General features: G+C 33.5%; 1 protein-coding gene across 5 annotated transcripts in view; it reads right to left on the bottom strand.

Moving 5' to 3' along the window:
* Window positions 1-27,078, bottom strand: part of dpr12 (defective proboscis extension response 12) — a 225,864-nt gene that overhangs the window by 154,322 nt on the left and 44,464 nt on the right. Inside the window, exon 1 of one of the 5 annotated variants that reach the window (XM_018521757.1) lies at window positions 24,594-24,661. The exons of 3 other annotated variants lie outside the window; for them this stretch is intronic. Coding sequence is in view for 1 of the 2 variants with exons in the window: in XM_018521755.1 (XP_018377257.1) it covers window positions 15,429-15,433 (5 nt within the window). In the remaining variant the exon portion in view is untranslated. Of the gene's footprint in view, window positions 1-15,428; window positions 15,644-24,593; window positions 24,662-27,078 lie in introns of those variants that run through there. One more of the 5 variants, XM_018521755.1, reaches the window with a different exon arrangement.

Here is a 27,078-nt window from a genome sequence, read left to right as displayed (position 1 = left end):
TGATCATTTTAAGCAATTTTAATTTAGATTTATTTCCAATTTGTGTGTAAATTTAAATTTTTATATCTAGTACACAATTAGTATAGAAATCACATCAATCATCTCGATCATATAATATATAGATGGTATTAATATTACTATATGTAATATTAATGTACGATATTTGTAAAAAAAGATAAAATTTTGATATAAGATTTCCTTCGAAGAAAAACAGGACGAGTAAATAAAAGCACAAACCGTTTTACTAATTTTACTTATTCGTTACATTTTATTCACTTGTATATTTATATTACTGCATTTACGGATGCGTGAAAATATATATAACTCTGCACAAATCAATACTGTATTTTCGACACGAATACAAGTCACATGCAGCGCCCTTAACGAACTTTGCTACAGTGCATTCTGTTTCTATGTAGAAATTCCAAACGTAACTTCCGCAAGTCGAACACTGGTGAATGGAATGATGATTCGTGGAATGAGTACTCGGCGCGTGATACGCACTGTTGCATTCCACTTACATCAAGAGCATCTGCAGGTTCAAGGCATTACGCTGAGAATTACAATGCTGGCGGGTTTATAAAGCTGCCTGACTTCTCGACATGCAAATTGTCTGCGTTCTATATTATAGGGCAAGATCCCATCTATTGCAATCATTATATATATATAATATACTATTTTTCTAAAATATACTTTAAAAAAGCATAATATAAAAAGATATTATATAATCGAATATAATCATGAGTTATATAAAAAATTCAGTTTTTTTAATCAATAAAACAAAATAAAATCTCTCGAAAATAATGGGAATATAAAGAATAAAATTAAATCAAAAGTTCAAAAAAATTGTTTAATTTTCATGCGCGTAAAAATAAGAACTTTTTCTATTCAATTTGAATTGCTATGTTATTCCTACAGAAACACACCCATATGCAAAGTGGCATAATAGATTTATTCCATTACGCCAATTCTGGTTTACAAGTCTGTATCACCTGAGCGCTTTGCACATCCGCCTATTTATCAGTGCTGCATATGCACAGATGCTGAGAACACGCGGTGAACGTTAAGCGGAACAATCGGATTGACGAAAATGGAAAGACCGCGTCTGTCAAAGCGATTCTGCAAATCCTTCGACAATAAAACGCGGTGGATACGTTGCGTATGTTGCGGTCGGAAAAATCTGTCACTTTTACTACTATCAGCTACCATCCCCGTGTAACGCTTGGTGATTTTAAAAAATTGGATTATATTATATGTTCTATCGGTAAATGTTAAAAACATCGATCATAATCGGAATGTGAATAGTAACTTCAAAAGTTTCTCTATTCGCATGTTTCTCTATCCGAGGGCGCATCGAGGTGCCTCCGTTAATTATGCACCATGAAGTGCTCTCGGAAACGCTACGCGGCTTCCTGGTTTTCAAGTGAAAATCGTGGTCCTGGAGTGCTAATTAATAGAACAAAATTAGGTCGAACGTATCGTAACATAATGTAAAGGAGAATTCCTGCATGATATCATGTTGTATTATAAGTGTCCTTAATGTGACAGCATTTGGAGGTAGGCACTCACTGATGCAGTACACTGAACTGTGTATTTTGATTTACAAAGAGACAAATTGAATTAAATTAAACGTTAAAATAAATAAAATATTATTCTTTGGCAGTGAGTCTGTCTTGTGCTTCGCGTTAAAATTACATTTTATTTGTGTAAGATAAATTAAAATACATCTATAGTCTATTCTAATTAATAATATATTGAAGATACATTCAATATATTACTGAATTGTAACAACCAATATCATTTCGTAAACTGACAATAAACGTTTTACATATACCTATCTTTTTTCCTTTTTAATAACATTAATTGCCCTGAATTCCGAGATAATAATAAATTACATTAAAATCTAAAAATACACATTTTAATCTTGAAACTCAAGTACCACAAAATTCTCATTAAATAGTTCTATATGTTGAACAATTCGCTCTATTAACAGGGCATTATTTCATTAAGGTAACAGTGAATAACCAAATTCGATTTACGAAGTGTTCTTCGGTAGGAGTAATGGAGAAACGGATATCCGGTTGTAAGGCTGAAATCATATACCGTAGACGTGTCATGGAAATGGATCGATGTCCGCGCGGATGGGTAGTAGAATCTCCTGTATGCAGCCTCCTCTTATTGGGCGAGATATCTGTGTCATCGCGATATCGACCGTTGACGCGTGAATTTTAAAGCGCAATGTGCGACTGCATCGGATAGAATTGACGATTTGCTACTGTAGAGAGGGAGGTGGGAAGGGGGAGGCTACAAAAATCGTGTGGAAATGTACGTAACGTATGACAGAAAAGAGGATGCGTTTTATCTGTACAAAGTATTTCATCCTTCTTGAAAACAATCCCACAAAATTTTAGAGTAGCGTATTTTTATTGCGATATTATTCCATATTTAAAGATAAAATATTTAAAAAATTATATTAATGTATTTTAATTAGTCTTTATATTCTTATTACTATTTATGTTTGTTTTTCCTTTTCAGAGTGTCGCCCTTGTCTATATATTACTTCCTTTAAAGATAGAAAATTAATTGTAAAATATATTTTTATAAAATTTTGCATAACCATATATATTATATAAATATATCGTATATTAAAAGGATTTAAATAATGAATGAAGTATATGTATATAATAGATTTTTAGTAGTGCAATTTAGTGGTAGAATGAAGATAATGGATAAAAAAGAATATGAATATGTAACGAAACAATTCATGTCAAAAAAGAAATACAAGTAAAAATAAAAAAATTAGCAAGATCTACGGTGTTCTCGTTAAAAGTTATAAAAATATGAGCTTTGTGAAATTCATTGGAGGAAATTCGCATGAGTGTGATACGTTTCCGTAAACGCGCGCAAGTTCGTTGGTAGAATGGCGCACGAATTTTCCTCGAGAAGCACCAACTGTCGCTTCGAGAAATTTATCGTCGCCATCGTGAAGGGATAATAAACACTTAATTTGACGCGACGCGTATACACGAGCGAATTATTTATTCGCGAGAAAGACGGAAAAAAGGCGGGGCGTGTTTGCCATGCCGGCAATGGTCGCGACAGCCGCTTGATAGACCGTGCACCTTATTTTCGGCGATATAAAAGGTGGGTGGATGGTGCAGGCGGCTCAGACCTCGCGTACAGAGACAGGTCCAGAGTTAGCAGAATATATATACGAAAACTACATGCGCAAGTGTACGTACACGGATACGAACGACGAGTAATAAAAGTCAGCACACTTTTCATGCTGACTTCCTTCCTCCTCCCTTTTGCACGGTCGCTTCCTTATAATTCTCGCGCCTTCGCAGAGATTCTTCTTATCTCACACGCGCGCTTCTCTATTTTTCCCTACATTTTCCTCCTCCCAGCTTCTTTTCGTTTGCGCACTTTCTTTGTGCGCGCGTCGCCCTGTTCATCCCTTCATACACACGCGGTATCTTATGTTGCTCTGCGCGATCCGATGCACAATCCATTCATCCCATCGTACAAAATCTAACGCACATGTAGATAAATCATAGGAAATATGCTTACTAATTAATTGCGCAGAAATATTTGTACGTATTTGTGTACACACGCTATTCTGAAAATAACGTGAATAAAGATGGAAAATCAATATTGTTTTTTTAGAAAATATGTTATTTTAATTTCATATATATATGAAGGATATCCAACATGGAACTGAAATACGTATTAAATATATTTTTTTAAAATAAATCTCTTTTCTAAGTATAAATAATTCCCGTCTATTTACGCTTTAATATCACATTGTTTTTTCATGAACACTAAAAAACAGCATCAGAGTTTCTCTCGAAAATGAGCAATGAAGGAAAATCGAGTTCTGAGTTTTTATAAAACTTTATTTCTTGTTCCACGAGAAAAAAAAAAGTTTACAAAGTTTATAAATTAAAAATAGCAAAAACGTTAATATTAGAATCTGTTAAGTTTGAAATACGTAATTTGCAGAGAAATATTGTTTTAATTCCATAAGACAATCAGAGAGTGAAATTTAAATACTCTTTTTAATATAAAGCTTTTTTAAGTACAAATTTTTTCCGTTCGTTTGTGTTGAAATGTCACAGCAAAATTAAAAAATATCACAACACTCCAAAACCAGTGATTATTCGTTATAAAACGGAATATCGTCATGAAATTTTAATTTGGTATAATCAACTCTCTCCTTTTAAATATACGAGCACAAAAAGTATTAACGCCATAATTACCGAAGAAATTATCGATATTTGAATTTTTAACGGCGAATATCGAGACATAAAGCATTAATTTATTTATAAGCTCTTATGTCATAGAAAAAATCCTTTTAAAAATAATTCTTTAAAGAATTTATTTGTCTGTTTTTAAACATGTAAATGTACGTATATCACAGGTCTCTGTCTCACGGAAAAAAGTAGTATGTAACTTAATGTATGATGATATACGATCAGTATCAAATCAGAGGCATATTTCTTTTAATTATCTTTCTTTAGTCATATATAAATTTTTTCTAAACAGGCGCGTGTTCACGCTGTACTTATATCTATGAAATATAGTGCAAAAATAAAATAATAAGGAACATAATTGGGATTTATGTGCCAGGGAAGGTGAGTACCAGAAAGAACACGCTGCTTTGGCAAAATTTCCGAAATTTTCAACGCATTTTACGCCCTTCGTGTCAACCATTTTATATGTGCGACATATACGCTGCAACGCGGGAGGCGAGAGGAGAAAAGTGCGTATCCCATTTTATTGCACGGTGTAGCGCCTAGGGCAATAAAGCCCATTGCACCGCTATTATTTCCGAGCGGGAGAAGTGAAAACGCGTTTCTCACATCGCGTTTTCATGATCCTTTTTACTTGAACGCGATTTGGAATTGCGACATTTCTGTACCCTACTTTCTCTAGCTTAATAGATTTATGTGAATCGCAACACGGACGGCACGATTGGAACTCACCGGATCGAACATTTCGCCGAAACAAATACGTATAGGTACATTATTTACTAAAATCGTAAACTGTTAATGGAACGTACATTTCCGCTCCATGAAATCCGAGCATTTAAAGTTGTTCAGAAGACAAAGTATAATAGCGTTGTAACATTATAATAGTTCTTGTTTCCCAGGAGCTTTAGTTCATCCGTTTAACTTGACATATGCTGTTAGTCTACCGAGATGATGTATATTAATCCATTTTATTTCCGTAAAATAAACGTATTCGTGCAAACCGGACTCTTGTTCTTCGTGAACTATAGAATAGTTAAAATTGCATGATTTTGAAACACATGCATACATTCACAGTATGTTTTTAATTAATTTTCAATAGAGCCAATGGGGAAACCGCCTTCATCGAAAAAATATTTTTAAAAAATCGTCGACAGATTCACACACATGCACGCTCTGTCCATCCTTTGTCATTTAATTTTTATTTCGCGACTTTATTTAGTTCGACGACACGATATGTCTACTCGAATAAATTCTCGTTGATAGACGCACAATAACGCGGTTGACATAAACCGAGCTGGGTCAACAAAGTGCGTGCGGAAATGGCGTACTACTTTTCATCAGCCGCTAACACACGCACAATGCGATAAAATGGAAAACGCGCGTACACGTAAGCTGCGTTATCGATTTGTCATTCGGCATATTACGCATAATGGACGTACACATCGCTGTACGTATAGCAGCGAGGTAAGTATAAAGTACCCGGATACACGTTTGTGCGCGATTTCGCGATAACGATTGGCCGGCTACAATAGGCAGAGTCCCCGGTACGAACGTAGTAAATGCACATCGTCGTAACGTGTACAGCACGTACAGGAACGCCTTGGTACGCCGCTAATGGAAAGCTTTCCGTTGGCATGGAATCGATAAATGGGCCTGCGGGGAACGTTTGCTGAGGGCACTGTGCTTTGCGCCCCGTTTGGTGACGCTTCTTACGTATGCATTGGATCGACGAAGCTCCCTGGAGCGTAACTACGATGTCATCTTCGTTCTTGCATAAAATTAACGCTAACCGCGAATCGATATACTCCTATCTTGCTACGCGAAGCTGATACGAGTCTAATACCAAAACACTATCGCTAGCAGCTATTGCTCTATAAATGTATAACAGAACGAAAAAATATATTGTAAAGATCTAAATCTTTGATGATGAATAAAATGCAATTCCAACATTAAAAAAGTATGTTACGGTATGGTCGTAAGTATAAAAGGAACCTCGGAAAGAGAACGCATAACCGGCACAGTTAGCATGTGACGCGTGAACGTATACGTGCGCGCAAGTTAGAGCCGAGTGGTTGTAGATGCGATGATAAATGCGATGGCGTATTCTTCATAAATATGTAACGCGAAGAGTAATTTGTAACATAGCTGGCGCCTGTTCAACCGAGCGAGAAAATTTATTTAAAGGAGAAGCTGTCAGACATTCGAATGAAGAGATGCCTGGGAAAGTAACCAAGGTTGCATTCATCTGACGAAGCTTCTTACGTATGCATTGGATCGGTGCAAAAGCTCGCGAGGTCGCCGCAGGCATAACCTTTGTCACCCCTGGGAGATTAAAGGTTGAGTTGTAGTTACGTGATCCTGGAAAATATCGACAGGCTAAGCTGCTTTTCAGGATTTCTGGATACGTAGTAGTGGTATTTCCGCAAAACTCCATTACGAAATACGGCGGAACTCCGGCCGGGCACAACTTTTAACTTATATTTTAAACGATTTTCACGACATTCGACATTAGCCGCGAATTTGTGCGCTCGAACTTTTCCCGCGGTCTCTCGTAAGCAGGGCACGTCGGAGGCAAATACACGTCGACACGACGTAAATATCTTCGTACACGCGAATATTCCACCAGAGCGGCGATACGAAGTATTCACTCCGCTGATTAACGCGCAATAAAACACGCGGAAAAACGACCGGATTGTTTAATACCACGCGCGTGGCATTACTTGATGCACGATATACGTTTATATCGCTCTAATTTAAATACTATATATACATATAATTAAGATAGATCGGCGACCGCAAACTATGTAGTAATTGGTGGATCGTTACGGATGATCAGATGCGCGAAATTAGTTAGTAGCAGGTTAAGTTAATGACACCCTCTGACGTCGCTAATCCGATTTGGGTACCGCAGTAGAACGGTAGGATAATCCGACAGGGATATTTCAGCGTCGCTTGCAGCTATTGCAGATAACTCTAAGGTTGGCGGACTGGCAAACGACGTTTAATATTCCATATGTACCTATACGTGCGTATCAACGCAAGCTGCGAGGTGCGGGCACAAGATTGTATAGATAATGAATATGCAGAGAGCGCAAGTATATCGTGGCTTTTTTAATGCGGTATACCTCGACATTATGTACAACACAGAATGCATTAAGTCTGAAAGTGGTAAACGTCGTAACTAGCGAAACGCCTTGTGGCGAGGTCGTGTGCGATATTTGTGCTACACTTCCAGGGTTAAACCGCATCTCGCAGACGATCTCGCGGATCCGATAAGAAAAGTGTGCCAAAGCTATACCTTGGCTTTTTACCTCGCCTGCTTTTCAGCAAACTTTTTAAGTCTAATTGTATATTATTAATGCTAGAAGGCAAACCCGGAGTATGACGGAAGTGCAGATATTTGTGCTTATTCTCTTTCTTTCTTCTTTAAAATTATTAAGCAGAAGAATCAATATTTGTCAATTTATAAGATTGTAGATTAAAAAGATATAGACCGAAATAATTTAAGAGACCTTTAAGAGAGACTAACTTTGTTTTTTTTTAATTTAATGCTGCAATTTATTAAAACTAAATGTCAGATATTTTATGATGTTACGAAACGATGGAATATATATTTTGGTAAAATGTTCATCAAGCATAAATAAATCTTATTTTTGTTTTTCCAATATTATAGGTATCTATCTATGATATATTAATTCCTAAGCGATAAAATCTACAATGTTTAAAACAGAAAAATAGTTAAACATATTTAAAATCTCTTTACTACATCTCTAATGTTAAATCTCTCGTAATAATAACTTTAATATCTATTTGCTTTCTCCTAACACTGTTATTAATTCAAATTTTGAGTTTATTTTTTTACGAATTGTTCTTGCAATATATATTCTGTTTTACTTTATAATCATAAAATAATATTTTAATCTAAATTCTCAATTAACGTTATCTCTACAAACTTATTGAAAACTTAGAAACCTACAAAACTATAATTATGAGCAAAAGTTTAATAAAGTTCAATATAAAAAAAATCAAACATAACAACCTAACAGAATCAAAAAATTAATTTCACATCGAAAACTTCACTGAATTTTTATATAAATATGTATGAAGTGTATAATAAGCGTCAAATTTTTATTTTTATTATAACTTGCTGCATGCTCGCGGCTAAAAAATTATCTTTACGACCGATTAGGGCCTTAAATTTTTCTTCTATCTGTTATTCATATAGAATAAACTACGACTTTGCGCAGTGTGTGTGAGAAAGAAGATTGTTTTCACGTCGAATGCAGCAAGTTGGCGAGGGAATATAACGTCCGCGCAAGTCTTCCATCTTCTTTTCGCGCGTCCGTTACCGTGGTCGCAAACACGCTCTCCTATCCACAAGTCGACACTTGCAATCTGTTGGAACACGTACGAACATATATATACGACAGTAATGCCACTTAAACATGCGGAGTCACGCGCGATACAACCGCTGTTCGGCCGATATCGCGTTTGGCGATGCTTGCCTTTATTTCCTTCCGTTGTCCTCGGCAAAGGCGAGTCGACAGTAAGATTTAAACGAAACCATTCGAATCAGCTCAAGAAGCTAGTAGTAGAAGTGTAAGTAACACACACCGATTTCATGGCAACAAGTTTCTGGGTTCGTAACCATTAAACTTTACAGTTGTTAAATTTCGTAAATTTTCTTAATCTCTCCAGCTTGACGTTTATTGTAACAAAGATCAATTTTACGCTATACTACACTATACTGCAATTTATAATATATTTTGAAAAGAAAATAACACTTAAAAGTCCCTATAGTGCGATATAATACATCACAATCATTCTCCATGCATCATTCTTGTACGTTATGGAAATTGTCTATGAGCTTGCTTCGTACTTGTATATACATATACAAGTATATATATATACAAGTATATATATATATGATATAAATATGATATATTGTTTATAAATCTTTCCATGTACAAGAAAAATTCAGAAACTGAGAGAGTTAAACTGTTATAACATTTGATAATAACATGTTTTTCAACACATTATCTTGTTGTCTTATTTTTATTCTCTTGAAAAGGCTAAAATTTCCAAACGAATAAATGAATAAAAAGAATTACTTAAAAACATCAAAAAAATTTTTTATGCCAACAAAAACAAGGAAGACAATATAATAAAGTAACCATTTTTATTTTTCAATATAATCACTCTTTATTTCAAACATTTTTTTAAATACTAAATTAATTTTTTATTATTTTTTATTAATCATTAAAAAACAATCTGAGTTTAAAACGGTTTGATATTGCGGAGATCATTTCTTCATCACTGGTAAATTTTTTCTAGATAAATCAGACTTTAAGTTTGGAAATAAAAAAATTAATCTGCACTGGAAGCTAAGTTGGAGCTGTAAGGTAATGAAAAGGAAATCTTCGCAGATCTTCGCAGTGTTATATATATAAATCATTTTTTTTAATTTAAAATATTTTCTTAATAATTTTAGAAAAATTCATCATTCTAAAAACTATATTAAAATAAGAGGTGATTATGAAAAAAAAGGTAAAAAATATAAACAAAATTGTAACATTTTGTCTTTTTATATCTTCAAGCCGGAAACTTTTGGACCTTATTACGTTTGTCTGATTAGAATTGCTTATCTCGCTATGTATTAGCATCGTTTATCGTTTGGATGTAACAAAAATCTTGGGTTACAACAGCTCCCCGAGACTTTCCGTATATGTCACGGAAAAGAAAAAAGGCACTTTTACAGTAAAAAGTTTGTTGGACGGTCCTCGTCGAACTGAGATTAGTTGTATAAGTTCTCCACAACTTCCTTTCGAGAGTGACATAATCAAAGTTTGATCATGTTAAAGCATGCTCAGTTTGTAACGTGGCACGAATAATAAAATACAACATGTTTTTTAATTTCCTTTCACATTCCCATGGAAACTGTATCAGAATAATGCTATTGTACACGAATGTTTGAGTTCGTCATACATTTGTCGTTCGATAATTTTGTTTACCAATTTTACGATATTTCAATTTGCATCTCTTGATTAATCATATTGGAAGCATGTCATCATTTATTATTGTGTCATAATTATACATGTATTTTGGTGTGAAATAATAAATTAACGCCTGTATAATAAAACCTAATAAAAATTAACAATATCGTGACGTCGATTGATGTATTAATTTTCTATATTGATTAATAAAAAAAAAAAATATATATATATATAATAAAGAAAGTAATTATTATATTTAATTTTTTGAATTATAAATATAATTTTTATATTAAAATGTTTCTTCGAAAGCATGTATGTATATATAATGCAGTGCATTCTTGAGCAAATATTAATTTGATTCAAAGATAAGACTTCGCTTTGAAAACAAATGTAAGTATTTTTGGAAACTAAAATTGATCGATAAAAATAGTTTATTAAAGAGATGAATTTAAAAATAGTCTGAATTTTTAATCAGAAAATTTTATTTATCTAGTAATATGTATGTATCAAATAATATTCTTAAACATTAAAATTATATATTGAGATAATGTTTTAGATATTGAGATATCTCATTAAAATATGCATTTTTTTTCTAGAACACGGTAAATATCTAGAATAATTATCTAAGTGATCTGAATGATCTAATTAGCGCTATCATAAAATATTACTTAAACAATTTTTCCAATATACTCGTACATTTTATCTTATACAAATAAATGACTCTCTAAAACTCTTTCTAAAAATATTTGCAGTATTCATATCCCTGAAGGTTTCTACTTTTCTTGACATTTTTTCTTTTTACGTCTTCTGAGATTTACACTTTGCTCTAATACGCTTGAGGTTTCGTTAAGCTCTTCGCCAAAGCGCTCGTAAAGTCCGAGATGAGACAGTTTTTTGCAAAAACGAGGTGACGCCTCCTCGCGTACAAGTTCGCAAGGCCTCTCGTTAGTCAAACGGATCGATCTACTCGGCATTAATGAAGTTTCGATCGCCGTACCGCGTTTAAACGTTCGTACCGACCGACGACATCGAATTCCGAAGTCGATGGCTGGGAACGACAATGCCGAAGTCTCGATTCTGAACTTAACTTACAAGCCGCCTGCCCTCTCCCTCCCCCCTTCCCATGTACAGTCGTAAGTTGTACGAACGACAGAATCCGAAGTTGATAAACCGCGCCGCGCTCGACGACCCATCGCTCGAGTTTCATTCGATGTAGCAGACGCAGTCCGTAGGAAAGACAGGTGACATTTGCCGCAGCAAGAGAGCATTAACGTCTATCGACGATAGAGCGCGCAAGAAATATCTCCCGATTAACATGAGACTTCGATGGTGCCGATGGAGACATTCGGTACGCTCGCATTTCGCTAACAAGAAGATTTAATATTGCGCCCCGGCACTTGGCTCTTGGAGACAATTAGACTCGCGCAGCTCGGTAAAAGCTTTAATCTCCCCGACACGTAGCAGTACCAATATTTAACCGCGAGTGCAGAGCTTTCTGTTGGGACATTGTTAGCGCTGGCCGGGGAAAACGGAGATTTCTTACGTGGTGTTCTTTTATTTATATCTGTAGCAGAGGTATATTTTATATGAAAAAGACCACAAGAAAAAACGTTAATTGCTGTAATATTTCAAAATATCTTGATATTAAATATCGTTATAATCTAACCATGAATTAAAATTTTAAATAGAACTCGAATTAAGAATAAAACTTTGTTAACACTTTATCGAATTTATTTGAATAGCATCTTTTAGCACTTTAATTGAAAATATTGTTTTTTAAATTTGCAAGCATTTGTTTCTATATAAAAAGTCTCTAAAATAAACTTCTAAAAGAAAGTTTTGATATATATTTTATATATTACCGTCTAACATATTTTTCTCTTACGTATATATGTGGAAAGAACGATTTTGATGAAGATATCTAAACATTTAGTTAGAAACAGATCTGAAAATAATTTTGTTGGATCAAAATAATTACGTAGAAATTTCAAGCATGATGAGCAATACTGCAAAAAGTTTGATATTCTAGCACTAACTAATTTGAGGGTCTTACATAAATATTTTGATAGCCCAACAAAATTATTTTCAGATCTGTATCCAGGTAAATTTTTTAATAGGTCAGAAAAACCGTTCTTTCCGTGTATTTTTGCTCTTTAGCCAAATCCATATTATGTGTATAATATTAGGTGTTAAACTTAATTCCTGCCGTTTTTCGTCTCCAAAATTGATTTGTTTCGAAGGGAAGATGAATGAATACCTTAATCAAAGTAATTTCCTCCATTTTCTACTTTATTACTAATTAATAATACTTTATTAATAATACTTTGATTAAGGTATTTCCCTCCGAAACAAATCAATTTTGGAGACGAAAAACGGCAGGAATTAAGTTTAACACCTAACACGTATATTCCATTTTTAAAACGTTCCTGCACATTTCAACAATTTTTTTCCATGTTACTGTATTAAAGATAATATTTAAGATGCAATGGTAAATCAAAATCCTTTGAATGCTTACAAGGGGGAGACTAAAGTTCGAACAGCTGTGAGAATCACGGCTTTTCTCGCAAAGCAGTAGGCAACTCTAGTTGTAAAGGTGTTTACTAAAAAGTTTCTTGCCTGCGTGCTCGGTCTTATCGTGCAAAATTATTTTTGTGCTCCGTCAGAGCCCAACTTTCAGTCCACCCCCGTGTGCGGAAGAAAACTTCGAAGTTAACTTAAAAGTCGTTCAGAACTGCGCGGCTTGCTCGTGTGTCACGAACGTTAATCTACGATATGCATGTCGTCGGATGCGATAACGTCGGATTAAAGAAGGGTGAACGAATTAAGACTCGCGCAATTTAAGAATGATGATTTAAGAAAGCCCATAGAAATGTAGCAATTTTCAAAACTACCGGCGCTCTTCGATAACTTTGCGTTTATAATCGCACGTTGCGTCCGTTTTACGGTTAGTTAACCCTTATCGGGCTACAATGGGTACGAGTTATTATTAGTCACGTTTGAGTTAGAAGTGCACGGATTATTTCCCATTCCACATTTAAGATATTTACATAACCATTTTCACCACAATATCGCTCATGATTGCCCGTTGAAATTCCGTTCAGTAATCGTACGATCATAATTAATTCAGTAACTTATGCGATGCTATTGCGTTTACGTCTAAAGGTTTTAACTACACAACAATTCTTTTTAACTACTTTCGTAAGTAACGTGGCGCGACTTGAAAGCGCACAAACATGATTTGGCTTTTTTCGAGTTTTTATTACACATGTAGGAGATGATTAAAATGTTCTCGTTAAAACAACGAATGTAATTACTCGGCAGTCGCGTTATAAAGCCAATACTGACGATCGAAATCATCAGATAGATTGCATAATGTAACAGGATAGAGACCAATCGCTAATTAGAAGCTCGCTTAATGAGAGACACGATATGTAGTGAATTGGAATGCAATATACGAACGTGATATTATCGACGGCATATTATAGCGAAACGTCGTGTGTCGGCTTGTCACAAGGAACAAACGTTATTTGTTCGTACAATATTGGTCATCGCTTACTTTTGTGATATTATTATATATTCATGCTGTTCGAAATTGATCGTGTTAGTAGAAGATTTAGTTATGGACCAATTAATAATATACCAAATATAAACGTAACGTACATTGCCATTTAAATATGGATATGTACAAAATTTATTTAAATCCTACTAGAGTCCCTACCCTCTCTCTCTCTCTCTCACGCATGAAATTGCCATAAATCTACATATATTATTAAATGACGAATAAAGACATCTAAATGAGAGCAGTGATCAAAGTTCGTTAATTAGTGGATAACTGTTAAAGTTGGATAATTGCTGGGGAGAGAGAGATAAAACTTACGCGACAATGTAACTGCGCGTTTTAAAGTTTATGGACAAGAAGTTTTTATCGTTCATTTTTACAAAGTCCTGTCACATCTGAATTGTTATAAGTTAATTGTTCATGTTACGAAATTAGGTTAATCGTTAATTATTGCACGCTGCGCTTTTCATTGACATAGAACGGTTGATTGAACATGATGGTGCAACTAATTGCATTACCATATTCCATATGGCTAAATGTAGCGAACCGATCAGTATTACTGAGCATCAGCGTTATGTTTGTATTTCGTAATGCTGTGATTGATAGGAACGTGCACTATCGTTTATGCTCAACAGCTCAGCTGTAAGATAATCTAAATAAAAACTCCGATATTTTTGTAGTAATACATAAACAAATATCGACAAAATAATTCCATCAATATACATGTCATATCATAATTCTGTTAATCGCTGAAACGTAAAAGAGATTTATTTGGATTGGTGTAAACTGTGAAGTATAATGTTATCACAAATTAGCAAACCTTCGTTATTTATCCGGCACGATATTTGTGTATTCATTAAATTTTTTGGAATATAATTGTTTATATTCAATCATTTTCGTAACATCACGTACTGCACATTCGTTTAGTATATCTAAAGACGATATTTTTGTCAGGGTTCTAAATCTAATATTTAAGATTCAATTGTATGTAACGGGTTTGTGAGAGGTTTTTGGTTTTACAAAACACGCGCAATCAATCGATTGACCGAACCATTATCGAAAGAGCTGTTTAATAGGAAACTCAATACCCTTATCGCTGAGAGGTAAACCGATCGGACATCACAATTGAAATAATGCTAGAGTTATTTGACATGAGTTAACGATGTACAATTCGATAAAACGATAAATGATACTAATATCCTAATAACTTAAACAAATAGAATTGTTATATTAAATTTGAATTTTAATAAAAAGAAAATAAAAATTGTATTTATAATAACCGATAATTTAAAATTTCAAAGTCAGCAATATCAAGTAAAAAATATATAACAAATGATTAATTAATAAAAAAAAATTTAATATTTCTTTATTCAATACACAGGTGTATATTTTAATATAATTTCTTTTTAATAGGCATATATATGTTTACATTATAATTAAGAGAAATTTAAATCCGAAAAATTGCACCAATTTAGTCCGATCGTTTTCGATGCTTGCTCGTTATTTTAAAAGTGAATTGGTTTCTGCTATGAGAATTCAATAAAGATGAAATCATTACAACTAGAGCCGTTTAATGGGAAATCCGATATTTTTGTTAGCAGAAAATGGACAACGGGCAAGTACCTCATGAGCGTCTCTTCAATATCCTCTTCTAGGGCTGTACAGGGCACCGCGGTGCGACCGCTGTTAAACGTCCAATAAGCAAATTGCGGTTCGTATAATGAAGCGAGAATAGCAGTTATTAACGAACGTCCGTATTCGTCGACATTCGCTTTTCGCTGTAATTATCTGCCATGATAATTTTCTGACTGCTACTCAGCACCCGACGTTTCAAGCGTTTATGCGATTTTCACTACGATGAGATTATAAATGAATCATCTGTTCGATTATTCAGCCTTGAAGATTATGACGTTGCATATCAAAGATTCTCAATAACAAAATTATGTTTATGTCATTTCTAAATTTAGTCAATAATTAAAATTCATATTTATTCAATGTCATAATATATAATAAACAACACAAAAGATGGATAATGAATATACTAAGACATACGCTAATAAAATTGTAAATTGCTTAAAAGACATCAGAATAGAATAATAAAATTAGAACGAAAAGTAAAATACTTAAAAGATGTTCACAAATATCTGAGCAAAAAGAAATATATTTACTAAGATAAAAAAAGACAAATTATTATTTGAAATTGCTATTATGTGCATTAGTTCATTTGGTTGCGTTTCAATCGTTTTTCGTGTAAGTGACCTCAATTAAAGTAATGAAAATTTTGCATTTCAAACAGAACTATCTCATGTAATTATAACGATAATTGTTAGCAAACATACCGCAGTTATTTGCCGAATATAAACTTTTCCCATTCATTTAGAACATTACGAGATATGTTTGCATATAAATATCGTTCAATTGCGTAACGTATAACCAGCCAATCATTAATATTCAAAATGATACAAATATAGTAACATATATATAAAATGTATGATTACCTCGATTCAAGCAGGAAAATATATTCCTTTATGTATATTTTAAATCTATGTTTTTCTTTACATTTCATTATAATACATTTTTGTTTCAGCTATTTAAAAAAATAAAGGAGAAGAACAATAATAAAAAATTATATATTCAAATTGATTATAAAATTCAGCATTCATTCTGTCTTTATGAAGTGCAGAAGTAAAATGGCTACTGATTAATAAAAATTTGCAACAGACGTTGTGTATTAGTGGCAATATTAAATGATAACATAACGAAACAGAAATCTTTCTCATATGCCGTTATTAAAGTGGATTTTACAATTAAAAGCAGTTGATAGTATAATCATACATAATACGTCCAATCATAGCCACACAAGTTATATCCAATGCACGGCGATTCAACATTTCAATGAAAACTATCTCTGCCAAAATGTTCAAGTAGTTATTACCGTAGTCGCGCATATAATGATAGAACAATTCGTCCCTTTTGCCAAAAACGAGGATTCGTACTATACGAACGGGCAAATATAGAACAAGCCGTATAATCCTGCTCGGGCATATTTTCGAAACGCTTTCATTCGCAATACGAGAACGATCATTCGATATTCCACGACATCAAAGTCCGAAAATTGTCCCGCTATATACTGATAATAATAGCGTTTATTAACCCATATTTGTCAATCATGCTTTAGTGATCATTTTCCATAATCTTCGCATAACAATTTTGATTACTTTTATTATTTTTACCAGATGCGATTCTCTAATTTCAATAGCAGTCAATAATAACACAATTAATGAAATTATCGCAAAAATATATTAATTATTATATCAATAATTTATGCGAAAGTAGAAACTTCGATTAATTTGTATTAATGGATCTAATTGTTTAACAAAGTTCTATGCTTTTCTGCTATACACTTTTGTATGTGAGATTGCATTGATGAAGAGACAATATCATATTGTTTCTATGTTCAGAGTTTGATTATGAATCTGGTTAGAGCGCAATATAAATGCTCTGTGAAATTAATTGTAATAGCCGAGAAACGTTATTTGAGCTCTGATACAAATCAAGGCATATTAATTACTATCTAATTATTCCGAAATTCAAATGATTTATCATTATCGATCAAATTACAGATTATATGGCGTATTATTTAAATTTCAACGATACGAACAAAGACCTATCCTGGATATAATTTAAATGCAGCTAGGAGCGATTGTACCTTTAAGTTAATATAAATCATGTTTAAGAGAAACTTCATTAAATTTAGTAGATATATAATATTGTATAGATACTTGTATTGCTCAATTAAATTTACAGTCATAAAATATATATTTAAGGGGTAAAAGGAGTTATTTTAACAAACTATTAGTTCAGTATTGAAAGTTAGTTTAATTCGTCGTCAAATGTATCTCGCTCGCCTAAGCAAGAATACCGTGGTAATTTTATTAAAATCTTAATAAAAGGTATATATGTACATATCAGGAACATGACATAAATGTCGATCAATTGTTGTTTAAATGACCGCCCTAATTTCCAGCCAATTCAGAGAAACTGTATTGACTCGCATCGTTAATTTTTCAATAAGTATGGTTTCTTTCTGTGGGTTGTAGGTATTGACCGATCGATCGTCTAATGATAACGATCATCATTTGCAAGTACATTTAACCTGTAATTACCACGCTGAAGCATACTCATTACGGTATATGATAATATCATGCTTTATTAAATAAGCTTCGCCTCTAAAGATAGATAGAACATGGGTGTGTGTATATATATTACTGGGTATGTATTTTTAGAATAGGTCATCGTTTCTGTATTATGTTCTATATAGGCATCAACTCTAATCTTTACGTTGCAATTAAACTATACATTAATGTCTCGGTTATTCTTAAAAGGTAATAAATATTGGCCAAGCAATTCTCTTTGAGAATTTCATATTAAGTCGTTGATGATACTTTATTCTTTTTCCCTCGACTCCCAAGTAAGTCTTAGAAGCAAGCCATTCAAAAGAAAAAAAGATGCTTTTAAGAAAATTATTCCATGCCTTGAAGATATTCTCACACTATCGACGGCAGCATTGTTTCCAACGCTTCCTAGCATTAAGAGAAAAAAGAACTTGTGAACTTTGTCTTCAAGACTTTCAATGTGAAAAATGTATTTTTCCGTTTTTATGCTATATATATATATATATATTTTAAACACTCAACTGTAGACTATAGTTATCACTTGATTAAAATATTGATCCTTTTAGTATTATCTGAATAGAGTAAATTTACGAGAGAGAGAGAGGGAGAGAGAGAGAGAGAGAGAGAGAGAGAGAGAGAGAGAGAGAGAAATAAGTATATATAGAGAAATAAAACTCAAACAGAAATAAAACTCAAATAGAAATAAAATTACATGCCATAGTATATCATTCAAAAATTTATTACTTTTGCTAGGTCCAATCCTCTATCGATTGTCTATCTCTCCATTAGAGACCTAATAAACATTTATTCATTTATTATATCTATCATATATTCTATTAATTATTCATTAAAATATTGTATATTGATCTCCCGATTTTATTAAAAAAGTCGTAATATCATTTTTAATTCACAATAATATATCAATATGCATTGTCGGTCAGTAATGCATATCAATTTTATCCGTCAATAAGTGCTGCAGTATTAATTTATGAGGACTAATAATTTTGAGAGAGAAATGTGAAGAAAATAATAATAAATTATATTTTAAAATAAAATATCATTTTTGTAATGTAAACGTATTATTAACATATTTTTGTTAGAATATATTTTGATAATTCATAAAATAAGATTCAAATTTATATATACTTAATGTCGCAACTTTTATTTCTAAATTATTTTCCTGATAATATCCTGTACATGTACGTGCACCACTCTATGATTACTCCGAATAAAATTAGTGTTCTAGAACAGGTTTCACTCTATCTAGTTCTTGACACGTTGATGACGCGTAACTTTTAGAATATTCTAGCAAAGCTATTGAGAAATTAAAATGCTTTTGGAAACACCCTTTTAAAAAAACTCTCCCTTTAATTTGCGTACCGTGTATTATGAGACACGACGAAGCTTTATGGAATTTCTTTGTGATCCATCTAGTAGTTATCTTGTCGGTTGATAAAAAAAATACCGCGCCTTCCCTTTTTGAAGTGAGCTTAGCACAGCTGCAGATCGTTCGACTGATGACTCAGGACATTAAAGAGTCCTTCAGATAAGTTATCATAGGACGATTTTCCTTGCTCTATCTCGTTCCAGTTTTAAGAATCGGGATTAGAACGGATTATATTGATTGTATTCGCTTTGCGCATAATCTAGTACAACACTGCACGCAGTATTAAGTGCCGAGAAATGATAACACAATTAACGCTTTGAAGTAATTAACTTGTTAATGTAATTAATGTTCGCAAAATGATTCCGAGAATATCTCAATCTGAATACCTTGTCAGAAAATTTATTTTATGATTATTTAATTGTCCTACGCGATAATTCTGCATCATTATTAATTCATACGCGAATAATAATCCGATTGTCGCTTAATTGCTATTACGAATTTATTTCTAATGATATTCATGGCAAATATATCATTCAATAGGATACCTTTAGGTAATAAAAAATTAGAATGATACAAGTCTCTCTCTCTCTCTCTCTCTCTCTCTCTCTCTCTCTCTCCCCCTCCCTCCCCCCTCTCTCTCTTCATTAAACCCAAAGCGAAATCTTCTCTATATTAAGGGATAAATAATATATTATTATAAAAATCTGCATCAGAGTTTTCCAATGGCATTACTATTAATATGTTATTATTAACAAATTTTATGATGGTCAGATTGAGGAAATATTTTGTTTCGTTTCATAATAAACATCTTTTGCTCTTCCCTTTGCTTTACACGATTTTTTCCTCCATAATGCGCGTTTTAAGTTCTCTCTCCGAGACGGAAGATTGAACGACTCTTCCTCGGTATCGATCCACACTACCTTCGCTTCGGACTGCATTGTCATATACCGGGTGTGCACGCGGGAGCGGCCGTATCTAAAAGCTTACGTCGTTCCCGCCGGCTGTAGATATCGCGATATGGGAAAATTGAAATTTTACGACGACACCGCGAACGATTGTATGTGCCCTCTATTGGGAACGTATGTTCCACGGACGAGAGATACCCTTATCCCTCCGTTGGAATTCGTTTTCTGACATTGGTTTGAACTTTCTTACTCGTCCTTGCTTGCAATGCACGTGCGAACGAAATGGCTATCGTATTCTCCTACGTATACGACATCCCCACGAGTACTTCTCACCTGATTTTTGATGCGCATAGGTTGACAATTCGTGGAAAGTAGCTGATTTGACTTTGCAAAGAAAATGTCTTTCGACCGCGCGAGATGTTATCTTGTTATGTTGCAATCTTATAGTGTAAGAATTTCTGCAGTTAATACGGAAATCATTAGGAAAACGTTTTGCCGTCACTAAAATAAAAAAATTCTTTGAATTTTTAAATCATTTTTAATGTTAAACGGTTTTTATTTTTGATTATTAAATTTAATAAGATCCCTTTTTTAACTTCATAGTTCTAAAAATAAAAAAAAATAGTAAGAATTTGTACGTATTTAATGTTTGTAGTAGTTAACGTTAAAGATATGCACTAACTTTAATTATTTATTAAACAATATCTATCCGATGTACAAACAAAACTCTTTTTTTTTTTAAATCAAAATCTAGCTATTCTTTGACATTCTTAGATGTATGACAATTGTGTCTTTTGATTTGTATAAATTCTATATTAGTAGAAATTCTTACGTCCTTTACGTTTTTATAACTATAAAGTTAAAAAAAAAGATCTTGTATTAAACTTAACAATTCAGAAAAATCATTCAGCAATATAAAAATCGTTTAACAATAGAAATCATTTAAAAATTAAGAATTCGAATTTTGATAATAGCAAAACATTTTCTGATTTTGATAAATTTTATACTAATAAAGATTCTTACTTTATTTTTGTTTCTATGATTACAAAGCGTATCTATGCACCTTACATGTAAGTATAGCTCGTAAAACTGAGGTACGACCTGATTCATCGTGCTTTAATGTTCCGCAAAGATTTGCCTCCAGTTAATGAGTAGGGGCTGCGCTGTCAGCGGCCGATAAAAATAGTGAACACGTATTATCAACAGACCGTACGTCATCGATTGCACTTTTTTTCACACAATTATCTGCGCAGACGCGAGTTAATCTCTTAAGAGTTAACCGACGAGATCAATCAACGCAATTTTATGACGACGTACTTCAACGTAGAATTCCCGCAATAATATTGGATGGTTTCGTAGCGATCAACAAATGGTTACATCAAATAATTAAATAAAGGCCATACACGAGATGAGTTTGCCTCGCTACAGCAATTGTAACGTCGAAATTTAATTACAGTTACATGTCGCAGTTTATAGATTAGTAATTGCTGCTAATTTCGATCCTTTTACGATATAGTTCAGAAAATCAACATCGCGATGAAAATTTGCGTAAGTCTAAATATACGAGTCATAATAAAATAATCTTTACATTCATAGTGACTCTCGATCTTTCTCTCTCTCTCTCTCTCTCTCTCTCTCTCTATATATATATAGAGTATTATAATCATGAAATTATTATAAATTATATCTCAGTTGTAATCGAAATAAGATTGCTGAATTATAGCTAATAGCCCAAGCATTCGGTAGATACATCCAATTGCTACGATCGCTCTTTTTCGAGCCATTATTCTTTCCTAGTATACGGAAATGAAAGATGTTAGGATATATGCAAAATAAGCAAATAGTCAACAAAGCAGACTAATTAACGCGAAGCCAACAGTAGTGTATGTATGATGTCTTATACAGTCTCTCTCACAGCGTATGAACAAAATAACTACTTAACGATCTTGCCGCCTGCCTGCGAGGCCGGGCACGATGGAAAAGTTAGGTACCTCAGTGAAAACGAGGCGCTTCTGTCGTAAAGCCGCCTTAACAAATGTCACGTACAAAACTTTTCCCTCCCTCGTTGCGAGCTCTGTGTACACGGCCATTTTCCGAGAGAAAACTTCATGTTATCTTGACTTCGCCGCTGACCCCGATACACATTGCCTGCCTGCCTGCCTGCCCAGAATCGACGCTCGTAAAGAATACAATTAAACTTGTAAAATTTGCTTTGGAACAATTTAACGAGTGCTCGTAACATTAAACATCGAAACCGTCTGTGAATTGCTGCCCACCTGTGACTAGAAACTCTGATTTTATCGGGAAGGCAATGGTTCCGACGTCGACGATAGAGAAAGTTGTCGTACACGAATTGTCGAAAATCTATTTTATCCTTCATTTTGTTCCCTTTATCGCGAGCGATTACTTTTTTCAATTTGGAAATTATACATATTTATGTGTTCTACGATATTTTTTTATACACCAATATATTTTGGTAAGATAAATATACATAAAAATACGATAGCTTCCAATTTTTTCGCGTATAAATAAAAATATAAACCTATATATTAACCGTTTAAGGTTTTATGTTACATTTGGATTCAATGTTAGTAATATTGTATCAATATTGAACATTTCTCTCAATGAAATAAAATACCAGTAATGAATAACTAATGTTTTCGTATAAAATTGTGATATAAAACTGAAAAAATTATCAATTTTTGTGAATACGTGAAAACGTAAATTAATATTATGTGGTGTATGAAGGATATATCGACATAGTTATCGTGATAAACTTTACTACAAAAATATAGAGCGCGACAAATTTAAGTTTTTTTTATAAATAAATTACGAGCCAATGTACATCGTATTACAAATAACTAAATGAATCGACGTTTTTAACATGACGTGAGTAACAGCGAATTATGTGTAAATGCGCTTATTATTTCATCTACCATACAAAACGTTATAATCTCGAAGAGATTATGTGTAGACTCGGAATATTGACGACGAACGCATTGCCGGGGGCGCATCGCGGTGATTGATATGGCAAACATTTGCCAGCATTCTTCAACAGTTACGCCGTGGCGGCTTGCTTGGTCAGAATGTGTCGGATTAATCTTGCCCCGCAAGATTAATGGATATTTAACATTTAGCCCGAGTTTCCCCGTGAATTTTCATGGCGTCGGTGATATATTCGACTCCGCGCCGAAGCCGTGGTGTATATGGGCTTCTCTCTCATCCACCGTCAAACTTTTTTAACGAGACACGACGCGCGGTAGCCAGCCAGGATGGTGGCGAGTTTAGCGGAAGTTGTTCTTAAGCAGGTCGCGATACGAACAAAATTTGCAAGCTCGACGGATGAAAACTGCGGCATCAATTACCCGTTGTTGAAAATGCTCGCGACATGAAATGAAATTTCGCGGACAGCGCCAGACAGAGTCGAGAGACACCCTGCGGTATCAATTACGCACCGCTGAAAGTGTCACGTAGTGACGAGTGACTGGGTAATGGAAAAGTTTATCCCTTAAAGCGCGACCTAAAGCTAACGAAATATCGTTAGCAGACCCGTTCAAATCACACTCGCATCTGCGATTCGTTAAAATGTTAACCTGCCTCGGTGCAAAAAGAGATTAAGAGTCAGCGGTTTTCATCGATCAACTTCATTCTGATTATAATCGGTTGTATTGCAAACACTGAATTATACTAAAACAGCGCGATGATGCATGCGTTTAATATTACCACTATTGTAGTTATTTAGCAGTTAAACCACGAACGATAAATAATTTTTACGTTATGCAAAAATAAATGGCATTCGCTTTTTCGAAATGACAGAACACCACAGATCAACGAACAAAACTAACGCAACATTTCAATGGTCATGAAATATGAATAATAAACATATCAATAACCAAACGTTATGGAATATCGTTTAAAAAATCAATTTCGTAACTAAATAAAAACATCATTTTTATCGCACTAACTTTTAAAGTATAAAATAGAGTTTAGCTTTCTCGATTGTGTGTGTTGTCGACGTTCTCGTATGCAATAAATTTACCACTCAGAATTAATATGAATTTACACGCGATTTGTTTTTTTTTTGTTTGTAAATTTCTATAAATGCGATTGAACAAGCAAAAGTCTGACGACAGGCAATCTAATAAAATGAGTGATTCTAGCATCCATTGTGGAGTGAACACTAAAAAAAAAGAATGCATGAAGAAACTAAGTACTTCGCGAACGCGTGGACAAATAATTTCAATGATAAAACATGCGAAATATAACAGATGATCGCCAAGTGTGGAATGCATCAGGCCATCATAAAGTACGGCAAACTCACAATCAGATTGCTAATGACAAAAAGTCCGGCAGCACACACACACTCGTGAAATTCGCTGCTCGCTGGATTATACTGCGTATATTCTGCGTTCGAGCTACATTTATCGGCTAACCCCGGGGTTTATCGATGCGATTTCGTGGAAGGTTACTTCACCCGGTTATCGCACGATGTTTCGCTCGAGATAGATAAACGGCAGATTATTCGAATGGTGAGGTATCATGTACGTTTAACTGGACTGCCAAGTGAGAGAATCGAACGTACGATATGCTTTCCTGTCGCGTTATTTTTTATTCCCAAATTTTTATCAGGATTTTTCCGTGAAATTACAAACCTACAATGTCGAATTTAAGGATATTTTATCACAAATGCTTTATTTAAGAATATTTCAATTTAGAAAAGATATTCAAGTTGGTTAAATAAATGCGCACGCATCAATAATTCGATTGTTCTACAAGCCCTTGACGTAAACCGTCGTTAATAGAAAATCTTTAAAATCGTTTAAAGAACGTTCGTGAATGAAGCAAACATCCTACAATTTCCGTTTGGAATTGGAACTTCATCCTTTGGGCACGGAAAGTGAGTCACCCCTTGGGAGCTTTTCAATACACGCAAATCTCATATTTATCGCTAAACTGTCCGATAGAGTTTATCGATGCGATTTCGTGCCGAGTTTCCCGTGATGCGCGTATCGCCCCCTGCGGTTTCGGCTGAGATAGGGAGAGGTGGGACTAGATAGATTAGGAGGTTAAATTAGTTCAATCAAGAGACCCGCCGGCGCAACGATGTGTAATTATGCGCCGGTGCAATCACGCGTTCGCGGATTCTATGCACATACTCTCCCGGATCATTGATGCCGGAGAGCAATTGCTGTAACCACAGCTAAACGAGGCAAAATACTCATAATTAATTTTTGTCGCAAGATACACGAAACTGAATTAGGTGATTTTGTGCATTTTTGTCTTTCCATTTATATTAATATGCAACGAAGTAGGTATAATTCATGAGATCAATTAATATATGTGACGTAATGCAATTAACAATATTATTTCTTTCGTATATCTTCTCATTATCTTCTTTTGCTAAAATGGTGTTGAAGGTTTATTATTTTGCATTAAGCTTTGTATTCATTGAGGTTATAAAAGACCAAAATTATTACATTTGAAAAGTTTTTTTCTAAATAAAAAAAGAATGTATTTGGAAATATCCAAGAAGAATTTGACTTCAATTTTGTTGAGATTATGTATTTAATTTTAATTAATATAATAAACTTTCTATATATCAGCCTGCACGCAAAAGTTATGTATTCGCTTTCTAAAACATTGCTATAATTTTCCTTAACAACTTTAAAATCTCTAAAAGAGAAACATACACAAACATGTCTCTATATCAAATAAGGATATTTTGTTAGTTAAAACTCTAGAATAATTAGTCAACAAACTCATTTACTGCCAGCCCTATTCATCGGGTTCATCGTCACGGATTTTGATGGATTATCAACGTCGTATGCTTCTTCTCACGGTGCTTCACTATTGAGACAGACAGACGGCAGTAGCGCAACCGTATTAAGGAATCGATAAGGAGTTTCAGCATGTTTGAAGCGACAAGATCCTACCAACATTTATCTCGTGTAACACCTAAAGACTTTCTGCTTGAAAAACTTGGTAAATGTTAAAGCGAATGAAACCACACGCTTTCAAAAATAAGTCTTAATCTGTCTATAATAAATCGAGAATTTAAGTTAGAAATCCTCCTGGCAAATAACATTTTATTGCAATTGTTCTGCAATTAGACATTTGTGCCATATTGTGACGTGACTTTATAATTCTTTTTTAAATTAATAATTGATATTTGAATTAATATTTTTCATTGAAATAGTATTTTATTATTGCTGTAATTATCATCATTGTGATCACATTTTGCTCTAAACATTTAAATCTATCTAAGTGAAAAAGAAATTAGAAATAAATAATGAAGCTTTCAGCTATATTACATTTAAGATTATTAGTCTATAACCAATTCATTTTATATTCAATTAAATTTGTGATTTATTTAATGTTGCATTTGGGTACGTCCGCATTAATACTTTGATGCGGTATAAAAGTACTTATGATTTTATTAAAAGCTTAATAAGATCATATTAATTCTTCTTTTTAAAAATAAATAAAATAAGAAAATTATATACACATATAAATGTATATATATATTTTTAGCTTTTTGATATCACACATGACATAATCATTTTGTACTATGGTTTTTCGAAGCAAGGTGGTTTTTTTAATAAAAAATTCTCTCAAATCATGTTCAATATTATGTCTGTATTCTACGGAGATTATTAAAAATTATTAAAAAATTATTATAATTGGTTCATCAGTTCATCAGTAAATCAAGCATATATACGGTGGTCTGTGCAAGTGGCTATTGTTAATCGTATTGATTGTACCTACATTCTATTAACACAACTTCAATTACGTGTCCAACGACGCTT

Source organism: Trachymyrmex cornetzi, unplaced genomic scaffold (assembly GCF_001594075.2).
Source record: "Trachymyrmex cornetzi isolate Tcor2-1 unplaced genomic scaffold, Tcor1.1 scaffold99, whole genome shotgun sequence".
NCBI lineage: Eukaryota > Metazoa > Arthropoda > Insecta > Hymenoptera > Formicidae > Trachymyrmex > Trachymyrmex cornetzi.
This window is presented reverse-complemented; position numbering and strand designations above follow the sequence as displayed.